Source organism: Cyprinodon tularosa, unplaced genomic scaffold (assembly GCF_016077235.1).
Source record: "Cyprinodon tularosa strain WSP-4 unplaced genomic scaffold, ASM1607723v1 ctg1326, whole genome shotgun sequence".
Classification (NCBI taxonomy): Eukaryota; Metazoa; Chordata; class Actinopteri; order Cyprinodontiformes; family Cyprinodontidae; genus Cyprinodon; species Cyprinodon tularosa.
The window spans coordinates 17,501-29,727 of NW_024038144.1; the positions used below are offsets into that span (position 1 = coordinate 17,501).

The window sequence follows — 12,227 nt, forward strand, 5'->3', positions numbered from 1 at the left end:
TGGGTCTTTCCTTCCCTTCTGACTCGTTTCCTGTAGTTATGGTTGAATTTTGTCCACCTGACTGCAGCCTGGATCTTTTTGTTTATTGCTGTTCCTTGTTTTAAGAAGTTCCTCCTCCTTCCTGTGACTTCAGGGCTACAACATCATCTCAGTGCTGAGCCTGGAGATCGCTCCCATCATGGAGCTGCTGGCCTCCATGAAGTCGCACAGCGTTCCTGAGGACATAGACGTGAGCCACACGCAGACACGTCCCAGTTGGCCTCGATCTGGAGGACGCTTCATGATCTTATTGTTCAACAATCTGCTTTCACATGATTTCTGTTTTTATCTGATCTGGGTCTTTTTCTTGTTTGGTTCTCGCTGAGCAGATAAAAGACACCCTGCTAAATGATGATGACATCGGGGACAGCTGCCATGAGGGTTTCCTCCACAAGTAAGCAGTTCTCCTCATCCCAACGGAGACGGATGGCGAACAATGGCCATTTAACACCCGTCACCCTTCCAATGATGAGTGATGGAGCTGCTCCTAGCAGAGCTTCTCCACAGACAAAGGAGGAGGGGGCGGAGCTTTCTGGGCCTTTCTGATTAGTTCCTTCAAAGCTGAGTCCTCTGGCTTCAGTCTTTAACTGAAGATGCCTTTTTTTTTTCCTTTCCTAACTGCTTCCAATCCTTTCTCACACTGAGTTAAACTGTCATTGTAAAAAGCTGCAGCTCTTCATTCAACCGCATTAGAAACTAATTGGATCTAATTTTCTCTCTGTGTTTCAGAGCCATCAGCTCTCATCTACAGACGTGTGGCTGTTCAATCGTGGTGGGAAGCAACCCGGAGAAAGTAAACAAGGTGCATTTCACTGGAACCGACCTGAATTTATTTTGCAGTATTTAGAAAAACTTGTTTTTTTTCTTTACGTAGATCAGAATTAAACGGAGATTGTTAGCTTGACTAGTGCAAAATATAGATAGAAGTTTACCTACAAGGTGAATTTACATCAGCTGGTGACATTTAGCATAAGAACACAGTGATAAAACCGTGATAAACACATTCTATCAGCAGGAAATGGAAACCCTATCCAGGGACAGCGCTTAATGTAAGTGATAGCGGCGCATGGTGTGAACGGAAAAAATATGCATAATGTTTTTTTGTGCTTATATTCTATTCAGAATCAAAGTTCAAATGAGTTTAAAGGCTATATAAAGATGATTCCTTAGTTTTCTTCTAAACTCAATAGAAATATTTAGTTCTACATGTTTAAAAGGTCTCAAATGTTCATGATGCACTGCAGCACTAGAGGTTCATCTGGGTTTCAATGATCCGTGTTCAGGGTTTGTTTTTTTGTTTTGAACTCTTATATTAACATGTATACAGATTAAGCCTTATCCATTCGACATCTCATTTCATCACATTTATACAATTGTAATTTTATATATATATAAAATTACAATTCTTCCTTATAAACAATTCATCTACAGAATTATATATGTTGTTATGTTTCTATGAAGGGAATACCTCGGATAAATGTTGGCCCCCTGTATTAATATATGTTAACAACAACTATGAACTTTACAATCCACAATAATTAAAATGAAATTCACAGCAGCTGAAGAACAAACATAAAAAGTCCTCAATCTTCCCTTATGAGAAGCTTTTTAGGCGTCCAAACTAATCCGAAGAGAGGGTTGAGTTTCATCTGTGACTCCATAGAATTCTTCTAAAGATGTCCGCTGCCTGCCTGTCAGTAGAAATCAGGTTTGGTCTGGTTTGATCAATTAGTTTACCGTATTTTCCAGACTATAAACCACTACTTTTTCCCACACTTTGAACCACTCAGCTTATAACTATTGTTGAGCCAATGCCATTTTTCTGCCCTGATACCTGGCTGTGCCATCATGGCTTCATGTCAAGCTGCTGCCTTCCTTTGTGAAGCAGGAAAAAGACTAAAAGTGAATCCAGTAGAACTTTTTGTTGCCTACCTGGAATGGGTGACAATAGTTGAAGAAACTTATGGCTCTCAAAATGGTATCGTGCCCTATTGGTTGGTACTCGCCGATACCGATAAAACCATTTGAGTGCTGGATCGGGGCCCCGCCCGATACTGGTATCGGTATCAGTGCAACACTGATTACAGAACAACATTTGAAATTGCAGGCAACAGGCCCCCTGGTAATGAGAGCTTACTGTGTCCGACCGTCCGCCCTAACCCCTCAATCCCTCCATCACTATGTAGAGCGACTATATGGTGAACTTTATACTGAACTCAATTAACTTACCGTTCAGACAGATGATCACTATTTTTTCTGGGATATATCTGCCTCTTCTGAGGCGTTTCTTTTCTTCTCATACACTTCGTAGACACTTTTTCTCTTCCGACCCTCGGCCATTTTCAAAGAACCGCAGTGAGAAAGGTGAGCTTCAATGACTGTCTGAAACCGTAGCTCACCACAGATACACGCCTGAAAGTGCACAGAAAAGATGGCTAACGGGACGAGCACATAGGATGGCGTTACGTAAACATATCACCAGTATGATTGATAATTCTTATTTAGATGACTCACCTGGAAATAAAAGATCATCCTCTATACCTTTATCAGGGGTTGACGTGAAGGATTTTTACCACTTGCCGTTCGGGCAAGTGACTTTCACATTTCATTTGCCCAGAAACAATTTTTACTTGCCCAGTATAATGTTTGATAAATATAGTTCCTAATATTCATTTTGTATATATATCAATGAAACATGTTTGTTTTTTAAATGTTTTTTGTAATTCAGTATTTTTGAAGTTTCCAGGTTCCTGGTGTGTATCTGCATGCGTCAGATAATGAACTCCAGCCTACATTACCGTGTTAACATGCTTTTCAATCCTTCCTGCACATTCTTTTCAAACTAAACTTTGCTTTAAACTGTTGTGTGCTTGGAAAAATATAAATTGTAATGTTAAAAATCTAAAGAAAACTTGACAGGTTAAAAACTTACACTACTACTTCTCACCAATCTAACATGTTTAGCTCTATAACATTTAAATGCACCACTCCAGTGTCTAAGAGAAAAACATTTAATGAACATTTATGTTCAGGTCATGTATGACCTGCATCACTGTACAGAGGACTGCCATATGATAGAAATATTTACACTGTGCGCAAACAATTATTATTATTTTCCTAATCCCTGACTGATCATCTTTAATCTAGCGTGTATTATAGTATAGATTAAATTCATCATCCAGCTGCTGCTCTGCAGAATTCTCTCCCCAAGGAGAGAAAAATCAGGCCATCTAGCGGAAAATCACGCGGCTTTTTCAAATCACGCGAGAATGTGTACAAAACAAAGAAAATGGCGTCAGCAACGCTGTCGGTGATTTTAAAGTAATTTTGAGTGATAAATAAATTTATTTTGCGATGTACTCTCCTGACAATAAAAACTACTTGCCCCGGGCGATCGGACGATGGTTGACATCGAGCCCTGTTTAATATATTTCAAAATATTTAAATTTTATGATTTAATTGGTATTTTTTTTTTTTTTTTATGTCTTGATCAAGGTAATTGGGTGAGTGAGGCGGCGCCCTCTATTGGCCAGCCACCACTGCGTTGTTGCCCTCAAATGAGTGTCCTTTAGCCTTCAGGTGGAGGCGAACAGCTGCGTCCTGTCCTGAGGAGTCGGCCCTCCTGTGTTGTAGCCTGTGTGGCGTTGCTTGGTCTCTCCAATGTCCAGCTCGGTGCTCGCTTCACTACACTGAACAGCGTAAAACATGCTGTCTGCCTTTTTTCTGGGTGTCTTGTCTTCGGGGTGAACCAGTTTTTGTCTCAGGGTGTCGCCTGCAGGAACAAGTGTTGGTTCCTCACTGAGTGTTTAAAATCCAGCATATGGGGGAGAACGTGCCCTCTTAGCTGTTAGCGTAATTGGAATGGTTTGTAGCTTATTAACATTAAGTGGTTAACAGAGTAGAAGCTGCAGTTTGTTCCCTGAAAATGAGCAGAACCTGCTGAGCTAATCAGCTGGTTTAATGGTTGAATCATTAGTTGTTTCTCTGCTCCTCCTCAGATTGTCCGGACGCTCTGCCTCTTCCTCACCCCAGCTGAGAGGAAATGTTCTCGCCTCTGCAGGGCCAACTCCTCCTTCAAATACGACACGGGTCTGTTTGTCCAGGGTCTCCTGAAGGTAGCGTCCCGCCCCGTCTCATTCTGCGGTCCGGGAGGAAGACCCGCCTCTTTGACGCCCACTCTGTCTGCTTCCAGGACTCCACAGGCAGCTTCGTCCTGCCGTTCCGCCAGGTGCTCTACTCTCCGTACCCGACCACACACATCGACGTGGACATCAACACCGTCAAGCAGATGCCTCCGTGTCACGAGCACACGTTCAACCAGAGGCGCTACATGCGCTCCGAGCTGAATGCGCTCTGGAAAACGGACAGCGAGGAGGACATTCCTCCGGAAACTGTGATCCACACGGACGAGACCTTCACCCCTGACCTGTGAGCACACCTGTAACCCCTCCCCCTGACACTTTCTATAAAAACAAGGATGAAATAAAAACAAATTTTCCTTTTTTTATTTTCCCAGAAATATCTTCCAAGATGTCATGCATAACGACACGTTGGTCAAATCCTTCATCGAGGAGGTAAGAAGGTTTTTAGATCTTCACTAAGAAACATAATAAACCAAAGAAGGCAGCGTCATTAAAAGATACTCATTTATATTAAATAATGAAGGTTTTCAGGAACCGGTGTTCTGTCAGATCAGCATACCTGTAGTCAATACGCAGCGCAAGACGTGAAATTTGTGTTTATCCCTTTAGTTTTGTACGTAAAATAGACTTTAAACTACCTCGACCGGCGTGTGTCCCTTTCGTCATGTACAACACAAAACAATTTAAGGTCAGATCACCATACGCTTCAAAAAACACCAAAATGTAAGTAATTAAATTGTTTTTTTGTACATGACTAAAGGTATACACACTCGGGATCCGCGTTGCATTGTGGGATGTGGCGGCCATCTTGATGGCTACGCGAACGTAAACATAGCTCTGATACAACGTTGTTGTTGAAAGAAGAGACATAAGTAGAGAGAAAAAAGATGTTAAAATCGCGAAAAGGATCTGGAATTTACCGGGACTCATTAAATAGAGAAGCCACGGACCGGTATGTTGACAAAATCAGCATTATTAATAATTTGGATCCATATGAAGTTCCAAACAACGAGTGGAGCACCGATGAGTGAGCGCCTATACTTCAAAACAGTTCCGAAGCTACAAGTCCTTGGAGTCTCATGTGCAGTTCATGAATGGATGGGTTCAGGAGCTGCAGATCATAAAGCCAGCAAACAGTGGGAACACAGTAATCCGTACGAAGGTAAGCTGTGATCAGACGGGCTCTGGAACCTGCTAGTTTAGCAACTCCTAACCGCTAATGCTAACAACCACTCACGCATGTAATGTACTTTTAACTAGCTGCTATGTGTTTCAAAGGTGTAGTTAGTAACGTTAACTGCCAACCCTCCGAGTTTCTCACGTATTTGAGCCTTTTCCCGCTGCCGTTTTTTTTATTTTCCCATAAAAGATCCCAACTTTTAAGGAAAGAAACACTGTAGGCTATAAAATAAAACCATGCATCTTTAACTTACCAGAATGAAAATGCAGGGAACACACTCTCAATGACATCGGGATACTGTGGAAAGTTATGTTCGGTCGTCTTACAGCCGCGATCCAAGCTAGCCGACGACTCTTTATCTTGGTCTCTGTGGTTGCGCTTCCAGGCAGGAAAGCGGTGGAAAGGTAACCCATTTTCTATGTTTCCATGGCGATCATGTGTTGAGCTGTTACTGCCCACAATACAGCGACGGTTTACCATGTTTGAAATCAAGTTAAGGTGAAATTAATGAAATTAAAACACGGCTGAGAGGGAGTACAGTACGCGGTAGTCATAGGCAGTAGTCTGAGCAGCGGTAAAAGAGGCCTTCAAGATGGCGGCGACGCAAAGTAATTACGTCATGACGATCAAGCCCTATTGAGGTCGTTTAAAGTTTATTTTTCGTATAAAGCTAAAGCCGGGCGTACACTGTGCAATTTTTTTCAATCATTGAACGCAGCTACAGCTCACGCTGTATGAGGAAACCGCAGGATTTAAAAGTTCTCAGCTCACCATGTTTGTTCTCTCATGTGCGACCCGACGCTCTGATGCAATCTACCTGCTCACACGTCTAAGAACCAGGTGGGACTCAGCTCCACCGTGAGATAGCGCTACTCGGACTCATCTATCTGGAAGCCAAACCAGTAGCAGAGGAACATGAAGCTCACTAGAGTGAAACGCGCTGCCTTGGCAATGTGGGTAATTTAGTGCTGAAAGCCCTAAAAAGAAAAGGAGATGACGTATTTGAACAAAGACATGGCTGAGCTAACGAGGCTACTACAGTCTGTCAGAAACACATGGTTCTGAGAGACCAGAAATAATTTTTTCCCTCTGCAAAATGGGACAAACTGGAAGTGAAACGCCCTCGCCAAAAGTTCAAATACCTGCTTTATCACCATGGTAACGGCTGCAGACAGACCTGGTCTGTTGCTGGATGAGAGCGAAGCAGTATTTCGATCAAAATTAACAGAAATATACTCTCAGATTATCTCTGTGTCTCTAAAAAGTGTAACCTCAGCCAAATTGTTAAAAAAGCAAAAAGTTTTTATAGACTTTCTTTAGATGCAGCTGTGTGGCTGAAAAAGACATAAAAAAGCAGTTTACCGGTGATAAATCCAGCAGAATGCACTGATGGAAGCTTTGCACATCATGTGTGCAGCCTGTGGGCACCATGAGGGTCTTTTTGCACAGCGGAGCAGTTTCCAGCCGCATGTCGTCTGCTGGAGGCTGCAGCTGCAATTTCTCCTAACAAAAAAAAAGCAGCAGCTTTCCTCATGGCGGCTGTAGCAATGGAGCGTTTTCATTCCTGCATTTCAAGAGGGTTGCTAATCAACTTCCTGTTTTATTCCCAGGTGTTCATGCTGAAGCCCGGTCTGTCCCTGAGGAGCACCTACCTGGCCCAGTTCCTGCTGCTGCTCCACAGGAAGGCCCTCACGCTGCTCAAGTACATCGAGGACGAAACGTAAGAGACAAACCGACACAGAGAGAACCTCAGCAGAGTCCATCTTTGCTTTGATTTTATTTATGTTGCATCATTAAAATCATCTCCTTCCTGAAAACTGCACACAGCGTCCCATAATATCAACCTTTGTTATCAAAGATATGATAAATTCTATTCAGTTTATTTCTATAGCTCATCATGTCATCTCAGGTCACTTTCCAGTTCACCAGATCATCCAGTCAGATTGATTCAAAGTTTTCTATCTAAGGAAAACCAGCTGATTGCATTGACTCATTAGCTACGTTTACATGGACACAACTAATCGGATTGAAGGCCTGATCAGATCAAAAATGTTTCATGTAAACATGTCAGACTGAAGATTCTAATCCGATTCGGTCCGATCGGATCTAAATTTAATTCCGAATGAGAGAGGTGGTTTTTGCCGATCGCCATTCTGATTGGCGTCCATGTAAACACCCATTCGGATCTTAAGAGTAAAATAATCTTCACTGCGCATGTGTGCGACGTCAGCGTGACGTTTTTCCGCCTTGTCAACAACAGGAAACCACCGGTCGCTCTCGCTGTGAACAACATGGCGGGAGGAGTCTAGGAACGCCAACTTATACACTCAAGTTCATTTAAAGCTGCAGGAAGCAGGAATTTATCCTCCTCCTCTTCCTCTTCTTCCTCTCCACAGCCCACTCGCTCTCCCACGCCGGTTCAATCGCTCATTCTCTACATTTTCTCTCGTACATTTCGCTGCCAAGCGCTTTTTTCCTCCTCTCTCCGTTTTTCTTTCCGCTCGCTCCGAGCGCATCGTTTGTCAGGCCTCCCAAAAACCAGACGCAGACAGAACTGCCAAGTTTGGCAGGAAGTTCTGCGCATGCTTAAAAGATTTAATCTGATCCAACGCTTGGTACATGTATACACACGTCATGATCGGATCATTTCATTTAGTGTCCATGTAAACGGAGATTTTGAATTTCCGATCAACCAAGGTTTGGATCGGATCGGGGAAATTTTGCGCATGTAAACGTAGCTATTGACCCTTCAGCAATCCCTCACACTAAGCATGCTTGTAGCGACAGTGGAGAGGAAAAACTCCCTTTTAACAGGAAGAAACCTCCAGCAGAACCAGGCTCAGTGTGAGCGGCCATCTGCTGAGGCCGACTGGGGTTCAAGGAGACAGAAGCAGACATAGAAAAAGAAGCATAGATACAAAAGGCAACTGTCAACCAGCTCCACAGGCGGCCCCGTCCAGGAAACACACAGCCAGGCAGACGAGCTACGAGCCAGCTCCCATGTCAGAGGATGAAGAGAGCACATCCAGTTAGTCACAGTCAGAGAAACAGGACTACACTGGAAAACAGTTAAAAAAAAATAAAAACAATAATTTTTGTCGCAATCACTGAGTCTGGGAGCGGCCATTTTTGCCCAAACATAGTAGCCCCTCCCTCCTGCCATCTTCCAGCAGTGACGTCACGGTGCGGTAAGCCTAGCGCCATTCTCCCCGCTTTACAAGCTAAATCAATGGGAACTACTAGACACATCTGCAATCAACAACAATTATTGAAGATTTCCAGAGGACTTCACCATTGAAATTCACCAGAGCTATAGTGAAACTGCCAATGCCCACGTGCATGGCAGCTGGATGCTGGAATACATCGGGTAAAAGTGAAAAAAAAGAGTTATTCCACCTTTCTGATTCCTGATCCTCCACGGACGGGTTGGTCGTTGGATCGCCAACTTGAAGAGGGAGGATTTGCCATCGAACTTCTGGCCAGAGAAAAAACACGTAATATGTAGCCAACATTTGGAAGAAGAATGTTTTCAAGATGACTTGGATAATAGCGCGTTGTGACAAACACCAGATACAGCACTGGGACTTGATCAACAGCCGATACCGCACCGTGACGTCACTAACCAGTAGGTGGCAGTAGTGTTCTTTGACAAACATGGATGCCTCCAGTAAAGCACATTCACATGAAAATTACTCTGAATTAAAAACACTGATCATTTATTAAAGAGGATGGAATCATTTCAGATTTAAAGGACTTTCAGAGACTTCTGAAAATGAGCGACTTTTCCTTTAAAATGCTCCATAAAGGGCCCCGTCAGTGAGGGGCTCCTAGATGAAGGGTAAAGCTGTCAACCATACTAATGCACGGCGCTGAGCTTCACCAATTAACAAATGGAAAAACTATTAGAATGGTAAACGTTTGCGGAGCAAAGAAGTGTGGAAGTGATTTATGGAGCTCCTGCGGTTCAGGTTTTAACAGGATGATTCATCCAGAGAGACGCTGTGAGTTAGAGGCAGAGAGGAGGAGAGAGTTTAGCTGCAGGAGGTCATAAATCCTCAGCATCGTTCCGTTTGAACGGCGAGGAATGATGGCCCCAGTGAGAGAAAAGGACCAACCCCTCCGAGGCGCTGTTATCATCATCATCATCATCATGGCAGTGCTGAATGTTTGTCCGGATCGTTAGTCTCCCTCAGAGCGTCAGACACCTGCTGCGTCTTGTTTGGATGCTCAGGAACCGCGCCCTGCTGGGTCTCTCTTCCTGTAGCTCTTCTGAGACTCCGCCCCCATCCATCTGCATGTTTCCATTGTTGACCCGGTCGGTGCTCCATCTGGGCCCAACTCATCTCCGTCTGCGCTCCCAACCAGCGCCGCCTTCGCAGATCACTGCCGGGACCTTCTCTGCTCCTCCCTCCTGACTCAGAATGGGCCCTGAGCCGCCCCGTCTTACCGATGCATTGCCAGCAAACCTCTAACCCGCCTGAGGGAGGTTATTATTGGTGCTAAAGCATGGAAGCGCCTGCGTTTATGACGCCGCCGTTGATTGATTACACTCTGGGGGAAAGGTTCAGCTGCATGCGTGAGCTGATAAACGCTCTGAGATGTGGGACAACAATGACACAAGAATCAGGATCATCTTTGCTGTCATTTTGACACAGGAGGCAAACATGATAAGCAGACAAAATAAAAAAGCGTTCCTGAAGGCGGGCCAGGGGACAATGTCTGCGTTTCAAAAGCATTTATCCTGAGTTTATTCACCAGCCTGAACTAGACCTAAACGATCTTATCTGAGGGACATTTGGGCAGAAAGAGGCGAGTAAAGCGTTTCTTTTCCTGGAGGAACCAGCTGGATCAAAGTCTGATGCTGAGGACGATTTCCAGAGTCTTAGATTTCTTTTTTTTTATCACCCCTGTCAATAATTTATCTCTTTTCATTCCAGCTCCATGTTGCTCCAATGACACAATTTAATTCAATACATTTTATTTATAAAGCGCCAATTCACATCATGTCATCTCAGGTCACTTTCCAGTTCAACCAGATCATCCAGTCAGATTGATTCAAAGTTTTCTATCTAAGGAAAACCAGCTGATTGCATCGACTCATTGACTCTTCAGCAATCCCTCACACTAAGCATGCTTGTAGCGACAGTGGAGAGGAAAAACTCCCTTTGAACAGGAAGAAACCTACAGCAGAACCAGGCTCAGTGTGAGCGGCCATCTGCTGAGGCCCACTGGGGTTCAAGGAGACAGAAGCAGACATAGAAAAAGAAGCATAGATACAAAAGGCAGCTGTCAACCAGCTCCACAGGCGGCCCCGTCCAGGAAACACACAGCCAGGCAGACGAGCTCCGAGCCAGCTCCCATGTCAGAGGATGAAGAGAGCACATCCAGTTAGTCACAGTCAGAGAAACAGGACTACACTGGAAAACAGGCCAAGCTCCAACATCTAGAAACATTCCAGCTCCATGTTGCTCCAATGACACAGTGAGACGTTGTTTGTGTCAGGGATGTAGCCGTTAATGTTTCTCTGCAGCACAGGGGCCCATGAGATGGATCACAGGGGGATCGATGGCAGCTTTTCTTGTTAGCAGAGCGGAGAGCGTGAAGATTCTCAGTCATCCAGGTGATATTTATTCCAAAAAAGTTAAAAACAATCCACTGGACTTTGTTTCCAAGTTTAAAGACGTTTCTCTTCCATCCAGGAAGCTTTTTCAATTCAAAACGTCAGAAATAGCGTTGAGTTCCAGGTTTTATCCAACAGCCCAACAAAGCCTTGTTTTGGTTTGAAAATTAAATAACTATTTTAATAAAAACTTAATAATCAATTTTTGTATATATTAGTAATTGTAAATATCAATTTTATACAGTATAAATGTTGATAAAAGTAGGTAAGTAATGACAAAGGAAGAGATGTTTGCCCCAGAATTCAAACCTTTAAAGAAGTGTTTTCACTATACCTTTAATCTAGAAAGCACGGATGTTTAAATATATGTTTCTGTTTGTTAGCAAAGGCTGTTGGAAAGTATCGTTTTTTTTTCTTTATTTAGAAAATATTAATGTTTTGCTTGTTAATTTTTTCTGTCGCAATAGTGTAGATTGACCCTGAGGTTCTGTCCACTTTCGGCCACCCCTCGGTGTACATTGGTTATTGCCTGGACGCCCTTATAAAAATATCTAGCTACACCTCTGTGTGACAGGAGCTTAAGGAACAAGGGCATGAAAATGTTTAACAGAGCTGGTTGATTTTCAGCTGGTCTTGGGTTTTGAACGTGGAGGAAACTTGTTCTTCCAGGGGGGTGGGATGCGCGTTTTGTCCACAGGGGGGAGCTGCTGTGCAGAAAAAGCTGTTCCAGGCTCTGTTAGCGCTGGGTTTCACGCTACTGTAACAGGAGCCATGCTTACATCTCCATGCCTCTGTTTACAGGCAGAAAGGGAAGAAGCCGTTCCGATCCCTTCGGAATCTGAAGACGGACCTGGATCTAAAGCTGGAGGGAGACCTGAACATCATCATGGCGCTGGCAGAGAAGCTGAGGGCGGGGCTTCACTCCTTCGTGTTCGGGAAGCCGTTCTACACCAGCGTTCAGGAGCGAGATGCTCTCATGAGCTTTTAACTCGTTTAAAGTGTTCTCCTGTTCCAGACCTGGTCTCTGTGTCGGATCACAGGAAGAACTCATCCTCATTGATTCACTGAGTTAGTAAAGTTACCTTTATGCTTAAAAAAAATGACTGATTTGTTTTATTCACAAACTTTTTCTCTGTCTGAAACAACCAGTTACTTATGTTTTAATCACCAATTGTTTTATTTTGATATGAAATTATAATGAATGATGTAAAAATGGATGAGTTATTAAACATTTGTGCTGAATGTA

At 43.6% G+C, this 12,227-nt stretch overlaps 1 protein-coding gene across 1 annotated transcript in view; it reads left to right on the forward strand.

Moving 5' to 3' along the window:
- Positions 1 to 12,227, forward strand: part of c9orf72 (C9orf72-SMCR8 complex subunit) — a 23,688-nt gene extending 11,461 nt beyond the window's left edge. Inside the window, 8 exon segments of the mRNA XM_038277580.1 lie at positions 134 to 229; positions 369 to 433; positions 769 to 841; positions 4,038 to 4,154; positions 4,232 to 4,467; positions 4,556 to 4,613; positions 6,972 to 7,081; positions 11,783 to 12,227. Coding sequence (XP_038133508.1) covers positions 134 to 229; positions 369 to 433; positions 769 to 841; positions 4,038 to 4,154; positions 4,232 to 4,467; positions 4,556 to 4,613; positions 6,972 to 7,081; positions 11,783 to 11,969 — 942 coding nt within the window. The 3' untranslated portion in view covers positions 11,970 to 12,227.